General features: G+C 51.4%; 1 protein-coding gene across 1 annotated transcript; it reads left to right on the plus strand.

The window, feature by feature from the left end:
• Window position 1: 1 nt before the first annotated feature.
• Window positions 2-17,180, plus strand: CCDC15 (coiled-coil domain containing 15). The gene is made up of 11 exons (XM_074848906.1): window positions 2-229; window positions 938-1,135; window positions 3,196-3,345; window positions 4,246-4,428; window positions 5,276-5,374; window positions 9,682-9,846; window positions 11,212-11,331; window positions 13,387-13,490; window positions 15,748-15,924; window positions 15,997-16,145; window positions 16,841-17,180. The coding sequence occupies exons 1-11, from the start codon at window positions 2-4 to the stop codon at window positions 16,960-16,962; spliced, it is 1,695 nt and encodes a 564-aa protein (XP_074705007.1). The 3' UTR covers window positions 16,963-17,180.
• Window positions 17,181-18,274: the final 1,094 nt, after the last annotated feature.

Consider the following 18,274-nt stretch of genomic DNA (forward strand, 5'->3'; position numbering starts at 1 on the left):
CATGGGCCCAGGAGCCTGTGGGGGCGGGGCCAGAGGGGCTGGGGCGGTGGGCGGAGCCAGAGGGGCTGCGCCTGTGGGCGGGGATGAGGGCGGGGCCAGAGGGGCTGTGCCTATGGGTGGGGCTGTGGGCGGGGCCAAAGGGGCTGCGCCTATGGGCGGGCTCGTGGGCGGGGCCAGGCGGGCGGAAGTGGCGCCGGGATTCAAAGCGTCGGTTGAGGCGGAAGTGGCGGTTGGTGCGGCCTGGGGGGGCCGGTGGGGCCTGGGGGGCCGGGGCGGTGTGGGGGGGTCAGAGAAGGGGTGCGGGGAGGGGATTCAAGGGCTGGGGGTGTCCGGGGGCTGAAGGGAGGGGAGGGGGGTTATGGGGAGGTGAAGCTGCGGGGGGGGGGGCGATGGGTGAGGGGATTGGGGGGCTGGGGGTATAGGGGCCCTCAGCGAGGGGTTGGGTGTCCCCAGTCACTGTGGAGGGGCTGCAGGGCTGCTGTGGGGAGCCCTAGCGTTGGGTAACTGGGGGGGGGGGTACAGCGGTGTGGGGGGGAGCAGTGGGGTGCGGGGTGCAGGAGATGGAGGTTTGGGGGGGGGGGGGCTGTGGGTGCAGATTGGGGTACCTGGGGGGGCAGGAGATGGGGGTTTGGGGGGTGCTGTGAGTGTAGGTTGGGGTACCTGGGGGTGCAGGAGATGGGGGTTTGGGTGGTGGGGGGTGCTGTAGATGCTGGTTGGGGTACCTGGGGGTGCAGGAGATGGGGGTTTGGGTGGTGGGGGGTGCTGTAGATGCTGGTTGGGGTACCTGGGGGTGCAGGAGATGGGGGTTTGGGGGGTGCTGTGAGTGCAGGTTGGGGTACCTGTGGGTGCAGGAGATGGGGGTTTGGGGGGGTGGGGGGGCTGTGGGTGCAGGTTGGGGTACCTGGGGGACATGCTCACCCCTCTGCCCCTTCCCCAGGGCCAAACCCACTGTGGTGCCCGGATGCTGCCACCCACCAAGGAACAGCCCCGGGGGGCCGGGGAGCACCCGGGGGGCCGTCGAGCGAGACCCCCGCGGCAGAGCTGGCAGGTGCTGGCCCAGAGGAGCCAGAGTGTGGCCCCTGTGGGTGTCTGGGTGGAGAGTGGCCCGGACCAGCCGCAGGAGAGCCTGGCCTTTGTGAGTGCTGCTCTGGGCTGGTGGGTCTCGTCGGGGGTGTCCCCAACCCCTCTGGTTGTGCTAGTAAACCCTGCAGGGGCGGCTGGGGCTGGAAACGAGCTTTATCTCTGTTTGAAGGCAGCCGGGAGCGCTGCTCCTAAAAATAAGCTTATTTTAATGATTTTTAGTAGGGTCAAAAGCCACCGTGGTGACCATGGGGCTTGGTGGCCCGTTTATACAAGCCTGGAGTTGATTTCCCTCAAATAAGCTGTGTTTTTTTAGGAGAAATGCATCGGTTTTAAACACGGGTCAGGTGAGGAATCCAGCCAGGGCTCTAATCAGCTGCCGTTGATTGCTTAATTATTTGTACTGGGTGCTTTTAGTTTTGACTGGGCCTTTAGATTTTCAGCACGTTCTTTTCTAGAAGCTGCCTTCCAGTGTAGGTAGCGCAGCTAAAACTTACCAGGTTCGTGCCCCACCGTGTGAGGTTCTTTTCTCACCATTCCTGGCTGCTCCTTGGTTTATGAGCGCTGGGTTTGGAGCCCCACCCTGTAGCTTTGCATTGAGGTGCCCGTGCTGTACCCAGCTGACTGGTCCCCCCCATATCTTCGCCTTCCCATTCATCCGTAAAGGATGTGGGTCAGCCAAGATTTTATTCCACGTTGCTTATTTTTTAAAAAAATAGTTGAATGTTTCAGGGTCTGGAGCCAATCTCTGCTGTACCCCATTAGAAACACTTAAGAAAATCTTTATCGATGCTTATCTCAGGGATTTCTGCTTTGAGGGTTATTATAAGAGGACTAAAAGTGCATTAAATATAGGATGATGAGTTCAGTCCCCTGTAATTAACATCTAAACGTTACAGAAGCTTCTGCCCTTCTGAGATGATTTATTTCCATATTGTAATTTAAATCCTGAAAGGTTGAGATAATATATGGAAATGAATCATCTCCATATTCCACATAACTTCCACCTTGGCACCATGAAACTTCTGGGGGAGCTGAACTCTTCCTGACTGCTTCGGGGGGGCCCTGGGCGCTCCCAGTCCTCCCCCCAGCACAGGAGCTTTTAGGTGCCTTCAGGTGTGGATAAAAGTGCACAGGGTTATCAGAGCTTATTTAATACACTTTTTTACGCTAGCGGATCATATTAAAAAATATATATGAATGCCTGCTGCATCAGAATTGCTGATGAGGTTGCCAAGGGGGAGCGTAGCGAGCTGGCGGCGGCGCTGTTTTCTGTAGCTCTGGCTGGGTTTCATCGTTAACAGAGCAGATTTCTCCCCGTCTTCGTGTTTGGTTTGGTTGTGCTGACCTTGCTTTGCTGCTGGGAACGTTCCTGGCGGTCAGCGGGGTGTAGGGAGCATCCGACCCGGCGTTTGCTGAGTTGATTTTCAGACTCGCCCCTTTCCTCCATCCCTTCAGACTGATTTTTCTTGCTTTAGGCTGTGTGACAGCCAGGAGGGTGATACCAATTTTCTTTAAACCGTGGTAGTATCAGCAGAATTGCTTGGCGTGACTTCAAGCGAGAACCTTAAAAAAAAAAAAAAGGTGTTTCTTTTTTAGGTCATTGCTTTTAATCTTTTTACTTCAGATGGTAAAAACCTTCTCGGAGCTGTAGCCCTGCCTGTGCTGTGCTCTGCAAACTGCTTCCCTGATACGCCTCCAGCCTTGCTCTTGCAGAGTGTTAATGGGATCAGAGGCCAGCCTGTTCCTTTCGGATCCAGGCTTTGAATACTTGAGCATCCTTTCATGGGAGCAGGAGATGGGAGTTGCTGTATGAAGCTGCTGCCTTTTTTTTTTTTTTTTTTCATTTCTATGTGCGTTGCAGAGAGTTCGAGGAGAGGGTGCGCGCGCTCCGTATCTGGCCAGCTAGAGTCAATCCAAGCTCATAATAATTCAGTAGACATTGTCCAAGCTGTTATGGCACAGATTTAGAGACAAAACATTAAGTTTGCTCTGGGTGCTGTTTGCCTGGCTTGCAGATGCAGGTGTGGGAAGGCAGGATGGAATGCAAGCTGCTGTAATGCTGCGATGTAGCAAAAAAAAAAAATCATTGAAATCTGCTTTCACCTCTTGCAGGCTTCAGCGTTTCAGGTGGAGGAGGAGCTGAAGGAGCAGCAACGGGAGAAGGCAGCCAGCCTGAGACGCTTCCAGGGAGAGGTGAGGCAGCGGGTGAACCAGCAGGTCAGGATGCGAAGAAAGCAGCAGCTGCAGCAGTCCTGCGAAGCGGTAAGCAGATCCCTGTCCCTGCCTCACCAGCAGTCTTGCGGGAGAGACCTCTCTGAAAGCATGTAAATGAGTTAAAAAAAACCCAAAAACACAACAAACCCAATCCACTAGACCTCAAGTTAAGATGTTGATAAGAAAAAGCCAGGAAGCTCGTGGTCACGGCAGGCCCCGTGGCCGTGAACGGTGTCCCCTCAAGTGAGGTCAGCGTGACCCCTTGGCTCACTCTGGTGCTTTAAGCCCTTTGTGTCCCTGTGGAAAGGTCACTGGCTCTCTTGGGCAGCAGCAGAACAGAGTCCTGGTGCTCTGTGCAGAATTGTTAAAATTCTGTTAAGTCAAAAAAAAAAAATAGCCAGGCCAGAGTTGTGAATGATGCAGGTGTCTCCTGGTTGCATCTGCAGCAAAGCAGCTTATTTCTGCCATCCCTTTTCCAGGGTGGTCAAATAGTTCACCAGCCACACTTTCACCCTGTCTCCACATTCCCAGCCCTGGGGGCTTGTTTTAGGTTATTCTGTGAATATATTGAATCCTTTCTGCTTTTAAACAACTGCCAGGGAGACTTGCCAGAAACTGACTGTGAAGCAAGAAGGGAATGCACTGAAATGTCAATGGGTTTGGCCACCCCTGGGGTGTTTGGGCCGTTTCCAGGGCTCGGGAGGCATGCTGGAGTGGGGCTGTCCTCACGTAACTCTGCCAGCGCCGCTCCAAGCTGAACGTCCGTGGATGCCCCTGAGAGCCTGGGGGCTCTTTGTGCCCCCCTCCGCGTGGAAAACAAAATTGTCCATCCCAAGAAACGCCACCAAATCGAGGCAGCGCCTCCCGCGCAGCGCGGGGGATGTCCTGCTGGACGATGGTTAGAGATTTACAGGTGGCTTTTGAGCTCCGGGGTCTGTGTCCCGGCAGGCGGAGAGGGAGAGCAGCGTGGCCGCGCAGTACGCGGGCTCCGTGCTGCGCTTCGCCCCCAGGAAGAGCACGTGCCTGTTCCGGAGCCCCCCCACACCCAGAATCTGCAGTCCTGGCGCTCGCGTGGTCCCGCCACCGCAGCCGGGGATGGGAGACGAGCCGTTCCAGCAGCAAGCTGCTGAGGTGAGCACTTCCCCTCCTGCAGTTCTCATCCCTGCTTCGGCCTGCTGGATGCTCGCGGCTTGAGATGCAGGGCAGGCGATATTTTTTTTTCTTTTACAACGCATCCCTTAATATTTTTTTTTTTTCAATCCAGCTTACATTTTCACACCGGTTTACTGAATATTGTACTCCTCCCCAGCGCTCATCAGAGCATCAAATAGGATAGTAGATGTCTTCCTGGAGGGCGCTGGGGTTGAACTTGCCCTGCTTGCTTGTAGATACAGTGAATTTTCACCCCCCCCCCCGCCGCGTTCAGGGACTTGTTGCTGCGCAGCCCTGTCGTAGCAGAGAGGTGGCACTAGGTGGTGCCACCTCATTGCAGCTTGTCTCCTGCAGACCTGGAGTGTGGGAGCGGGAAATCTTGGAAAAACCACCCTTAGGGGACTGTTTTAAGCTTTTTTTTTTTTTAATAGTGATGTTTGTGCAGCATAGAAAGCACGTGTGTTCGCTGAGGAGCTGGAGTTATTCCGCTTCCCTTGGGGTGGGGAATCGCTTCTGGGCAGGACAGTCAGGGACCTGGGACTTGTGGCATCTCAGCAAAGTGTTTTGGGAGCGGATGAACTGTCACCAAGCCCTTTAACCGTGCCTGGATCAGGATTTCAGTGCACTGGGCAGCTCTGAAACAGACACCTGGGGTTGTAGGTTACCCAATTGTGTATTGAGTTGCTCTCCCTTGATCAAGCACCTTGGCTGGAGCAGGGTGCAGTAGGAGACCCTGCTGCAGCTGAAGTTCTTGGCGTAGCCCTCATGGAAAGCCGCCAGTGACCACTTCTTCTGTCTTGTCTTTACCTTCCCTCTTAAATGGCAGCTTAGCAAAACCCTGAAGCAAGTTCGGCGCAGGCTGGCGTCCTGCAAAACCGTGCTCCAAGGAGCCCCCGAACTCCCCGGCGGAATCTGGAGCCGAGAGGTGAGCAAGGGGTGCCTGGGGCAGGGTAGGAGGAATTACCTTGCAAACAGTTGAAGGTCTGGCTCTAAATTAGCAATTCCAAAGCGTGGTTCAGTGAGTTTCTCCAGCAGAAGTGAAACAAACTGGGCTTTTGTGCCCCACCTGATGATTACCCCGTGGATTTCGGTGGCCCGAGGGCTCCATCCCTCTGTTCTTGCCGCCTTCTCTGAAAGGCGACAGGATAAAGTGAGTGAAAACCCCTCTGTTTGCAGGGACTAACAAGAGATAAACTAGGAAACAGGAATTCAAAAAAGGTTCTTTTAAAGGCTGAGATTGTGATCTGGGTATCCGGGAGGAATGTGATGATCAGCCCTCCCCTTAGGTGCCTTTATTTCTTCAGCAGACCTCAACAGCCATTTCCCTTGCATCAATCCCTTGTTTTGTGTGGGCAGCGAAGATCTGGAGGGTTTTCCTTACGCAGGGCTGGCTTCTGGTAGAGAATTGTTGGCACGCATCTGCCTTCCTTGAAGCAGTGCATAGGAGCCACGTAAGGAGGTCAGTGCCGAGTGCCTCGCCTTTTGTTCTGCTGAATTTCATCCTGCTTTTGTCACTTCGGTTCTCAAGAGCAGCTTTATGTCACAGCTATTATCCTGCTTTCTATGCCAAGACCTTTCTTAAACTGACAGACTTTGACCATCCTGGAGAACACCAGCAGCGACCCAACCTGGTATTTTGTCTTCGTGCCTCCTCCTGAGCTAGTTTCCTGCCCGTCTTGCAATTCTTCATTCCCATTTCTTTCTCGGGTTCATCAAAGGTGAAGTAGATCTTGGCTGGCTGTTATCTAGAAAATACCTTTTATATAAGGGCTGGTCCTGCTCCTCCTCCACGGTGTACTGTTGGATTTCTGTTCAAGGAAGTCAGCTTTGCCAACAAGAGTTACAGAAACGGTGTAATTATGGGCTCGAAAGCGTCGTTACCGGATTCCGACACTAAACATACCTTCTGCTTAAGTCCTCGGTGCGTTCAGACGGCTCAGGGAGATGGAGTGATTCATTACTTCGCTATTAGCAGCACTAAAGCCTCGCGTGAATAATAAAGCCTCTGCCCCTGCAAGCCAGAGGGTTGCAGAACACAGCGAGAAGAATGTGTGGGAGTTCCGTGGCGACTCATCCACGGCAGGGAGAAACAAGGCTGGGAGGGATCGGGGCCATCCTCCCACCTGAACCTGAGTAGCTACGCTTAATCTACGCTCCCTTCATACCTCTGGCACGGAGGATTTAACAGCTCCCCATGGCAGTTTATTCCGGGGGGGGATCTATTGATTTATTCCATTACTCTGTTTTATTACTCCAAGATAGTAGAGGGAAAAAAGCTCTAATATTAATCTGAATCTTTCCCCCTGTGTGAGGGTTTGTCGTGGTCACGGGCAGGACAGCAGCTTGTTCCCTTCTTTTCAGATGCAAAAGGCTGCCTTGGTAATTGCTGCTGTAGTGCACTGCCTTGCCCTTTGCTTTTGTCCTGGTCGAATTTCCTTGCGCTGACTATTCCAGCTGATTTCTTTGGCTTGAACCCCGGCATTTTTAGCCTGTTCTCAAATACTTTTGCAACTTCAAGTGGCTTGGTGGGGTCGGTAAATATAATCAAGGTCCTTCTTTCTTCCACCATCCAGGCCAATAATGAAATTAGCAAGCAGAGCCCACCTAGTTCTTACCCTACTTTTGTGCAGTGAACTCCTGAGACTGAATCTGGGTAGTGATTTTAATCAGTGTTACACTTCCAGTATAATAGTTTCATCTAACCGATTTTTCTTTTCACAAGTGTTGAATTAGGCCATGTTAGAAGCTGAGCTAAAATCGAGATGTCTTCTGCTGCTCTTTGCCCGAGGCCTCTTTCTTCTATTGTAGGAGAAATTCAAACCAGCTAGACACGACTTGCTCTTGATGAATTTATGCTGGTTGCTGCTTATCTTGTTTTCTAGCAGTTTACAGGCAGTTTGCGAGGTAATTTCCTCTTGTTTTTCTAGAAGTCAGGCAGTTAAACTCTTGAGGCTAAAATCTTCTCATTAGTATTTCCTTTTCCCCTCCTTTATTTGAAGATAGACACCTTTCTGATAATGGGGACCTCCACAGGTTTGGGGGTGTGGGAGGAGTGGGCTGTTAGCAGCTTGTCTGCCAGTAACCCAGGGCAGGTCCTGCTTAAAAACCTCAGCTCCTGGGAATAATCTGACTCTTCCCAATAATAATCCCAGATTTTTCTGGCTCCTCCTGTTGGCTCGGAGCAAGTCTTTGGCTGAACACTGATGCCCAGAAGCATCAAACGCTGTTGTTCTCGGTGTCCCCTGGTAGCTGTCCTTCTGGAGCAGTGAGTCTTTAGTCTCAAAGCCTGACTTGTTACCTTGTTCTCTCTTATCTTACTTAGAGCTTTGACCTTTCTGGCACTTGTTTTGTTTTTTTTGTCCCCACGTGCTTGTGTTGTCTCCTGTGTGATTCCTTCAGTAATCTGACCCGTGCTCCCCTTCCTCCGTGCTGGCATGGATCGCGGGCGCACGAAGACCTTGGGATTTAGCCAGGGTTGTCTCCCACTGTGCTGCTTGTCTTTCCACTCTAGCCAGCTAGTTTGCATTTTCTCAGTTCAAAGGAACTGTTGCTTCTCCTTCAGTCCTCTTTTCTGCATTTTTCTTTTTTTTCTTTTTCCTTCTTCCCTCTAAAGAGTTGCATTCCGTGTGATCAGTAATCCACGTTCCCAAAATCATTGCTCTTCCTCTCTTCCAGACGTTTCTTTTCAGGTCAAAAACATCCAGAGAGTTTCTTCCCTGCTTTCCCAAGCAGATACCTAGATGGTAATCGGGTGGAAATGACCTGTCCGGTGTTTCAGATGATCCTGCTCACCAAGTCTTCAGCCGCTTTGCCCTTAGGGTATGGTAGACTGCTGTAGGTTCCCAGCATGACAGCACCCAAAATCTTTTCACCAACTGATCATTCCCCAAAGTTGGTGGATTTTTTTCCACAGTTTCATTTCCTTCTACTTTCTGATAGAACGGCAATAACCACAGAATCATCTGGGTTGGAAAAGCGCCCTTGAAGCTCCTCCAGTCCAACCATGAACCTCACCCTGACCGTTCCCAACTCCACCAGATCCCTCAGCGCTGGCTCAACCCGACTCTTCAACCCCTCCAGGGATGGGGACTCCCCCCCTGCCCTGGGCAGCCCATTCCAACGCCCAACAGCCCCTTCTGCAAAGAAATCCTTCCTAAGAGCCAGTCTGACCCTGCCCTGGCGCAGCTTGAGGCCATTCCCTCTTGTCCTGGCGCTGGTTCCTTGGCTCAAGAGACTCATCCCCCCTCTCTGCACCCTCCTTTCAGGGAGTTGCAGAGGGCCATGAGGTCTCCCCTCAGCCTCCTCTTCTCCAGACTAAACCCCCCCAGTTCCCTCAGCCGCTCCCCATCAGACCTGTGCTCCAGACCCTGCACCAGCTCCGTTGCCCTTCTCTGGACACGCTCGAGTCATTCAATGGCCTTTTTGGAGTGAGGTTTTGCCCAAAACTGAACCCACTCATCGAGGTGTGGCCTCACCATTCCTTTCTTCCCTCGTCCTCACCGAAGCAGCTCTTCTGTGTTGTGTTTCTGCTGTAACAGGGTCCATAGAGTAATTCCTACGCCTATCAAATAACTCCGGGCTGTCTCTGTCCTTCCTGTATGGCAGCAGAGCCACCTCCAGGGATCCCTGGCGTGACCTGCTCTCTTCCTGTTGATCCATCCTCTCCCACTCTCAGCAGCCCTGCTCTTCCCTTCCTAGCATGCTGAAGGGACATCAAGGCAGGGGAAAAGAAAAAAAAAAAAAAATCCTGGCTCCAAGCTTGCTTCTGGCATTTTAATTTTTTAGTTTGTAGGAAACAATCTGCTGCCTCTCAAAATATTGTTAATTGCCACCGGGGAGCCTGCCCACTTACCATCTGAAGGAGTATGCTACGTACTAGAGTGTCACTCCAGAGATCCCCCCAACTCCTTGCAGTCGTGAAACAGCGCCTGGAGAGGTCTTTTCCTTGCCTTTCCTTCGCCCCACACACATCTGTCCCTCTGTTTCTGTAGTTGGTGAGAACGTAGTCACGAATTACCCAGCTAAATTCAGATTATCTTTTTTCTGGCTCTCGTGCCTTGCAGTGATGCTTGAACGTGTGGTGTTGCTGCTCGCCAGGTCTCGACTGACTCTACAGAGCTCGGGTTAAAGCTACTTCTGAACCTGTGCACGAGGATGTTTGAATTTGCCTCGGCACTGAAGCAGCCACATTTGAATTCCATGTTTACGCTGGTCTGTTCCCTTCTCCTCCAGAAACCAGAGTCTTGCAAGAGAGCCACGGTGCCCGCAGGAGATGAGAGTGAGGAAATCCTTCTGGCAGGGCATCACGATCTTCCAGCTGAACTGCAAGACCAGGGGACAACCCCGCAGCAGGCTGAGCAAGATGATGACTTCTACATCAAAATTGAATTTGAAAAAGTAAGACTCCTATGGGGCTGGGCCAGTTGGTCTTGAGAGATGGCTTTAAACTGCAACAGAGGAGGTTCAGACTGGACATGAGGGAAAAACGTTTCCGAGAAAGAGTGGTCAGAGAGTGGAATAGGCTGCCCAGGGAGGGGGTGGAGTCCCCACCCCTGGGTGTGTTTAAGGGCCGTTTGGATGAGCTGTGGGGGGATGTGGGGTAGGGGAGAACTTTGTAGAGTCGGGCTGAGGGTTGGACTTGATCCCGAGGGTCTTTTCCAACCAGAATGATTCTGTGAGAGGTTCGAATCGTTGGGATTTGGGTTTATTTCAGCAGAGGCTGCTGTTGCAGGAGAGCAGTTGCTCCCTCAGGCCTGGTTAACTCTTAAGCCTACTGTCATCAAAACAGGCTCAAGAGTGTCAAAACGAAGTGAGATTGGCGGCTTCTGTTTCGCTGCTTTCATCTTGCAGCTGTGGCTTCAAAAGGGGTTTTATTTGTGCCTGCCTTGTGATGCCAGTTGGCTGGCGCTCAGCAGAAATCTGAAACTGTGTGCAATTGCATCGTATGCTCAACTGAGCTCCGCCGCAGCCAGCAGGACCTGCAACTGCCTCCGGTCCAGAGCCCCACTTGGAGGCAGCAGCGGGGTGGAAGAGCTGTGGGTGGTGCATCAAATCAGCCAGAAACCAACTAGAAAAGAAAAAAAACCAAAAAACCTTTACATCAGGGCTGATGGTGACAATTCCTGTGCCTTGGGCTGGTGAAACCCCTCCCTTAGAGGTTCTGTGAATCTGCTTGTGAGGACCGAGCTGATGTATTTATTGATGCCTCTTTTGTTTTCAGGCTTTCGTTAAGTGTCTGAGGTGTGGAAATGTTTTGCCCTGATTACCTGGAGTAGTTAGCCAATACTTGATGGCTATAGCAGCATGTGCTGGTGATTAGTCCAGCTGGGAGCAGAAATACTGGCTTAAATATTGCATGGAGGGAAGAAGGCGGAGGTTTAGGCTGAGGTGTTGGGAGGCGTTGGCTGTTGAATTCCCCTGACACTTGTTATTTTTATTATTATTTGTATTGCTGTTATTTTTCTTGCACTTTGTGAAGTTTGTAATGAAAGTTTGGGGAGGGGAGGTGTGAATCCACGTTTAAGCTAAACCAGAAACCTCCTCCAAGGATAGCTTTAGAATTGTTTTGACAAAGCTTTGGTGCTCCTGCACGGAGATGTCCCATGTGTCTCTCCTGTCTATAGCCAACCTATAGCCTAAAAAAAAAAGTGGGTTACCCTGCTGAGGACTGTAGGGATCCTCCAGCGAGGAGTATTTTGCTGAGGGAAGATGAGAAACTTGACCGTGAAGATGCTGATGCTGCTTTCTGCTGTTATCTTCCAGTTCTGTGACAGATCAGTGAAGGACTCGAGCTTGCCCGAGCCCCCGCAGAGGCTGCACGCCGATGACCAAGCTCCCCTCATCCTCTGGGCTGGTGTAGACCGTGAGGAAACCAAGAAGCAGGTTTGTCCGCTGGAGCCAAGTCCTCATTGTTTCATCTCCATTTCAGGACTGAAAGGGGTTGAGCGTAGGGGATGCTGCTAGCTCAGATAAGAAGCCTCAGGAGCAGCTTTAATTATGAAGCATCGACTAGGGTTGTAAGTTTGTCGGCGCTGGTTGTGTCTCAGGTCTTGGGCAAACCCATCGGGTTCTTGTTTTAAGGTCTTGTCGTGACCGTAAGCGCAAACGGGGGATCTGAATAACCCTGAAGGGTTGGAGCGTTCGTTTTGCCTTGGTAGAACAAAGGTGTCGCTTTCTGTAGTTGCACGGAGAGAGACGGGAGCTGCCAAAAATGCTTTTGGGGAAAAAAAAAAAAAAAAGAACAAAATCCACTTGTATCTTGTGTTGGGTGTAAGGCTGGGAATTATAAAGGTTTCTACCGTATCAGCAACTACCAGGCAGCGGGACGGTGGCTTTCAAGCACAGACTGCGGGTCTGATGCTGAATGTCTGATTTTTATGAGAATTTTATTTAAATTGTCATAAATTTTATTTACCAGCCTGCATCCAGGACGGTTTAGCTCATGCAAAGAGATGATGTTTCTCTTGAATGTCTAAAGGAAGTGACTTTTATTTTCCTGCTTCTGATGTGGAGTACTTCCCTCTTCTTTTGTCGGCTTTTTTGCAGTAAAACTCGAAAGGACTTTGAACAAATTGCTGCTTTTTTTTTGTTGTTTTTTATGTGCATTTTTCCAACAAGCTGATTCAAAATCCGGTTGTGGTTTCTAGACGGCGTGACAGCAGCTGGGGCCTGTCAGGCAGCTCCTTCCCCCAGCGGTTCCCTCTGCCCCTTTGCTTTTTATCTCCTTGGCTCTGATCCATCCCGAGATAACTGGTTTTGCAGCACTCTCTTCCGCATGGGTTTTTTCCATCCAGCTTTCTCCTCTTTCAGCCTGGCGATCTCTCCTGCTCCTTTATCTCCAGCTGCGCGGGGCGTTTTCCGCTGGGCGAGATGGACAAACTCAGCCCAAAACTCTTGGCGTCGATGAGGAAAAATCCACGCCTTAAACTTTCTGGCATCGTGGAGCTCAAACTAACTGTGTGCTGCCTGATTCCCGTGGGGGCGGGAGGGCTTTTGGTGTGAGCTTTAGCCGGGAGGTTTCCCTACTGTTGCGGCATCGGTGGAGTTAGCCCAGACACTAAACCTCCTCGTGTGTAGTATCTGTGTTGGAGTTGTTCCCTGCGGGGCTCTTAAATTTCTCTGAGCAATGAGTTTGCCACCTCTGTGGTTCTGCGTGTAGTGGGTCCAGCTTGGTGTTGTACACTCTTTTTTTTTTTTTTTTTTTTTTTGGAGATACATGTTTTCAGTGAACTGCAGATGACCACCGGTCCCCAGGTGAACCGAAATTCTTGGCCTGTAGCTCGTAGTCCTCTGGTGAAGTGGGAACCAGCTCTCTTACCCCCAGGAAAGTGAGAGTTTAGGAGTTTGTCAGATGACAGAGCTTCCATCCGCAGGAGGGTTTGGTCGAGGGGTGCTGGTACAAAGCTGAGGTGCCTCGGTTGCCCTCTCCAAGCTGACCATGGTCTCTCCAGCTTCTCAGTCCTGGGGCATGTGCACAAGGAGGCGTCTGAGGGTCTCTTGAGGAAGGAGAGAGGTTTCTATCCTGATAGACCTGCGCTCCAGAAATCACGCTGAGCGCTGATACCACAGAATCATCTCAGTTGGAAAAGCCCTTGAAGCTCCTCCAGTCCAACCATGAACCTCACCCTGACCGTTCCCAACTCCACCAGATCCCTCAGCGCTGGGTCAACCCGACTCTTCAACCCCTCCAGGGATGGGGACTCCCCCCCTGCCCTGGGCAGCCCATTCCAACGCCCAACAGCCCCTTCTGCAAAGAAATCCTTCCTAAGAGCCAGTCTGACCCTGCCCTGGCGCAGCTTGAGGCCATTCCCTCTTGGCCTGGTGCTGGTTCCTTGGCTCAAGAGACTCATCCCCCCTCTCTGCACCCTCCTTTCACTCGCTATCGATCCCAACCTGCCCCCAGACGTCCTTCTCAGAGGTGCCTCTTCTCTCCCGCAGCGTCAGAACGAGTACCTGAGATACAGGCGCCTCTTCATGAATATCGAGCGCGAGCAAGTGAGGGAGCAGCAGAGGCAGAAGGAGAGGCAGAAGCAAATGGCCCAGTGAGTACGCGCAGATGAGAGCCAGCCTCTCGGTATCGCCACCTCCTTCGCAGGCAGGGCCACCCCTGGGGTCTCGTGTGTTTGGCTGGTGTGAGCGAGGCAACGGGTATTTTGGAAAGTGTTTCTGCAGCCTAAATGCAGAGGCTTTGAGAAGATTGTGCAGCTTGATGTGGAAAAAAAAAAAAAATATCCACACGATGGGTAGCATTCTGCCTCCTTGGCTGCAAGCTGCCCTGATGGATTAAAAAAGGCCACTTTATCAATTTTTTAGAAACCTGGGAGTACATTGAAAGAAGCTCTGCAATATGAATGCCAGTTGTAAAGCCTGGCTTATCTCCTGGGTTTATTTTAGTGCCCGATCTGTTAACCCTGGGGTGGGATTCATTCAGCCAACCCCCCAGGAGAGACCCTTGGGCTGTGTTGAGTTTCTGAGTCCCCGTGCAGCTTGGATAGGAGTTGGGAGCTGAAACATCAGACTGGGAGAGCTGCAGCTCCCCAGACAGCGGCTCTTGGGAACTGATCCCAGGACCCTGCGCTACACAGTCTGTGTTTAGAAACTTTGGGGTGAGGTCACGTCACTGTTGTTAAATTGATCTTATCTCTGGGGTTTTTAATACCAGACCCTTCGCCCTCACAGCTATAAATGTATATAGTGTAATAAAAAGATTTCCCAGCATTTGTTCCGCAGTTGAAAACTCGATATCTGTGTAAAAGTATGGGTACTTGTTTTGGTGGTTTAGTCATCTTCTCCCTTTTAAGGGGTTTGTTAAGGAGGAGCTCTGCAACTTCACACCAAAATAGGAAAGATACTCTTAATTTTATTATTTTTTTTTTTTTTGTCTCTGGCTTGCTCTAAAATAAAACTATGTAGCTCTGACCATCTTGGTCTCTAAGGCCAGCTCTGCAGGGGTCAGGCTTTGTGGGAGCAGGACAGACACCCCAGGGCAGGATCTTCACAGTCACTTTTTAGTCGAAAGAAACATTCCTCCAGCCACATTCCTGACTTTTAAATTGGCACTTGGGAGCTTCAGAGACCTTTTCTTGCCCTGCAAGTGCTGGCGAGACACCAGGGACTTCCTAGTTAGCGAGATATATATATATATATATATATATTTTTTTTTTTTTTCCCCTGGTTGCAGGGACGCTGATGGAGCTGCAAGCTGCTAAGTGTACGCGGAAAAGAGCTGGTTTTGTAATTTACTTAGTGTAAAGCCTTAAGTTGGCCTTGGCCTTAGTTTCTATAGCAGAAGATTTATGGTGGGGTAGTTAAGGCTCTATTACCACTTCATTTAAAAAACATTTTTGAGTTTATAACTTGACTAGAGAAGTTTTACTTCAGCACTTTCCTTCTGCATGTAAAGATTTGACCCCCCAAATGGAGGAACATCCGAAATGTCTCCTTCGATTACGCTTTCTCCCCCAGCTTCTACCCAGCCTTGATTTTTTTTTTTTTTTTTTTTTCCCTTATAAATGCCTTTTGGCAGTGATCAGCCTGTAACATGTTATTGCATTTGGTACTCATCAGCAGGAATAAAATGGCAGATGCTTCAGTTTAAAGTCTTTGTGCTTTGTAATTGCTACTTGTCAAGGGAACGTGCTTTGCGTTTGGTGTGACTTATACAACCCAGATTCCACCCAAAGGGCTGGAGGGTGCAAGGGAGATCGAGGAAATAGAGGAAGATTTGGTTCAAAATGCCTCTTAAAGCCTGTCTTGGGGTGAGTAGGTGTGGGATCCTTGGAGCTTCTCTGCTGTACGCAGCTCTCCTCTGCAGCCCCGTCCTGGAAGCTGCAAGGACAGCTTAGGGTAGGATCCAGGCTGCCCCACAATCGGAAGGAATCAGAAGTGGGGAGGCTGAGCTGTTGGTCCTTCCTGATGGATAGGAAAGAGCCCAGGCACCGCTCTTGGTTTTGGAAGGGCAGAAGAGCAGCTCTTTTGGGGAACTGCAGGCGGCACTTCCTAACAGGAGCACGTGTGAACGTGACGCAGGAGAAGGCCACGACGGTGAGAAAACTAGCAGGCAGGAGGAGGTCAAGGGCAGGAGAGTGTTCACAGGCTGGTATTGCCGTAGCGGGAAAGAAAGGAGGCTGGGAAGGCATTTTTTTACTGCTTTGTCTTTAAAGCTTAAAAAGTCTGTGATTGGTGGAGTGATTTGGGCGAAGGCAGCGGCAGCATCTACATCCACCTGCCCTGATCTTACAAGCAGGGGAGCGGAGGTGGCGGTGGGGAGGCTCCTTCTGAGCGTGTGTGTCCCTGCAGGATTAAGAGCAAGAAGGAGAAGCAGCGCCGGGCGGAGGAGCAGAGGATGCGGGAGGTGGCTGCCCAGCAAGGACCCTCCCTGCGTGAGGGAGCCTGTGACACGCTGGCCCAGCTGAAACTGGTGGAGAGGAGAGAGAAGATGATTAAGGAAAAACAGCGAAATAAGGAGCACGTGAGGTACGGCTGGATGGCCTCTCCTTGCGCGGAGCCGGGTGTTACTGGCACAGGTGAATATTTTATCCCTTGCAGGTACCTCGAAGCTCTGCGGGCCCAGATGAGGGAGAAGATGAAGCTGTATAACATTGACTTGCCCCCGTTGTGCTCCTGCGGGTCCGATTTCTGGGACTCCCACCCAGATACCTGTGCCAACAACTGTGTCTTCTACAAAAACCACAAAGGTAAGAGCTCCTGCTTCTGGAGAGAGGGCGTCTAGATGGATCCCTGATTATACAGGGAGAAATCAAACGTGGCTGGATGTTTCCATGGTCCTGAGCTGCTGTTCAGAGATGCTCCTACAAACATAGTCCAGAGAGGGCAAGTCAGGTGCTCTGCTGCTTTTTTCTAACCCAACCTCTTCCTCTGTCCCTTCAGGGAGCTTAGTGGCACCCTCAGCAAAGCACCAGCCTCTCTAACGCTGCTGTAGTACACACGTGTGTTGGTAGAGGGAGAACCCTGAGGAAAACACTGCAAATCAGTTACGGGCACAGAAAACCTCTTTGCCTTCATGCTGAATCTTCTGCTGGGGGGATGCAAGAAGGTGGTAGAAATTGTCTTTGTTAGGTCATGGAGAGTGCTCTGGTTTTGAGTACAGCTCGGGAGAATGCCTGGCTGAGCAACTGGGAGTTGTCTTCTAGGGGAGGAAAAAAAAAAAATAGAGAAATTGGGGCTTTATAAAAACCTTTGGCTTTCCCAGGCTCGTAATCATGCAGAGCACGCAAACAAGCATGTGGAAAACTACAGGCATGTTGATTAATCTTAAAAACCAGTTCTTCTCTTTTCTCCTTCATGGTCAAAGGCTGCAGCCAAGCCCAGTTTCGGGCCGTAAGTGAAACTTTCATCTCTTAACGCTGCTTCTGTGTCCCCTTGCGCTCAGCCTACAGCCACGCTCTGCAGTCCGTCATCTCATCCTGCGCCCCCACGGACACGAGCTCCTCGGCGAGGGCCCCGCTCCGAGACTTGGCCGCTCTCTGCGCTCGCTGGGGGAGGCCCCTGTGACAACGTCGTTCCCCTCCTGTATTTCTGGAACTGTTGGAAGCAGAGGGCAGGGCTGCGCCTTTGCTCTCCTACACCTTAGGCTCAGGTTTAAGCTGCCCCTCTCCTGTGCCTGTGCTTGGCTGGACCAGGAGTTGGTCCCATGACTCAGCGGGGCTGGTTTATAGGTTTATATACTTGAATTTTGGTGTTCAGTTCTAAATAAACTGTTTTCAAGGGTTGTTTGTCTCATTGGCAGAGTGAAATGAGGAGAAACGAGGCACCTGGGGTCAGGATCTCTCTGGGTTAGAAACGAGGAGGGTTTCTAACCTCTTCCTTCCCACTGCCTTCTCTCCATTGCCCTGTGGCTTCCACTAGCCCCTGCTGCTCTGGTCACAGGCCAGAGCCAGGTATTTATTGCTCCTTTGCTTTCTTCTGGCTGAGGACTTCTCTAGTAACATCCACCCTGCTCCCTGCCTCACCCACACTCCCACAGCCTCTATTTTACTCTAGAAAGGAGCTTTTTTTTTTTTTTTTTCTCTAGGAAAAAATCCCTGTATCTAATCTCCAGGTGAGTGTGACTCTGCTGGAGCACCATCCTTTTTACCAAAAATGCCACCACTGGGCTAATGTGTTCCTGGACAGAGGTTGCAACATAACCCATCATTAATATTTACTCCACTATTAACCGCGGCAGGAAGGGTGGGTGGCCGAGCGTGGCAGGTGATTTCTTTTCCCCGGGTGCGAAGCAAACCCCCGACCCTGGTCCAGAGGTAGCACGGCAGGCGCCCAGCTAGGGGCTGCTCCTCCCTTCCCGCTGGAAAATCATTCACCGACTTATTCGTGGTGCTATTTATTAACCGCTATTTGCGTCAGGGGAAGACGCCGGGGTGTTGAGGCAGATTTTTAAAGGGCAGGATCTGGCCGGGGAGGTTTTTGCATGCGCTGGGGCCAGGGAAGCAAAGGACTAAAGCTGTAAATGTGGTTTTTTTTAACTGATTTGAGGGCAGGGCTTTGTGCTGGGGCAGCTGAGGACAAGCGTTTCCTTGGCAGGTCCCCAAGCCCTTGCTCACACCCCGGGGAGCCCCGTTTCCACCTCTCCCCAGGGGCTGGAGCAGCCCCCCCTCCATGGGCTGGTTTGGGGGGTTGGTTCGAAGGAATCGTGGTTAAATAAAGCCATTGCTGCTCCTCCACCTCAGGATCTGGCTCTGTCCTGGCAGCCTAAATGGGATCCTTTTGGGGGGGGCATGGTGTTTTCTCCTGGCGTGAAACCCAGGAGAGAGGAGAGTGGGACTCCCCAAATCCCTCTAAATAAACCCAAAAGCAGGGCTGGGGT

Source organism: Strix aluco, chromosome 23 (assembly GCF_031877795.1).
Source record: "Strix aluco isolate bStrAlu1 chromosome 23, bStrAlu1.hap1, whole genome shotgun sequence".
Lineage (NCBI taxonomy): Eukaryota > Metazoa > Chordata > Aves > Strigiformes > Strigidae > Strix > Strix aluco.

What these genes read in the sequence shown, in the direction of transcription:
- CCDC15 (XM_074848906.1), top strand. Translation starts at nt 2, where the DNA reads ATGGGCCCAGGAGCCTGTGGGGGCGGGGCCAGAGGGGCTGGGGCGGTG. An exon ending in TCCAGCAGCAAGCTGCTGAG is followed by an intron (nt 4,429 to 5,275) that starts GTGAGCACTTCC and finishes CTTAAATGGCAG; the next exon opens with CTTAGCAAAACCCTGAAGCA. An exon ending in CGAAATAAGGAGCACGTGAG is followed by an intron (nt 15,925 to 15,996) that starts GTACGGCTGGAT and finishes TATCCCTTGCAG; the next exon opens with GTACCTCGAAGCTCTGCGGG.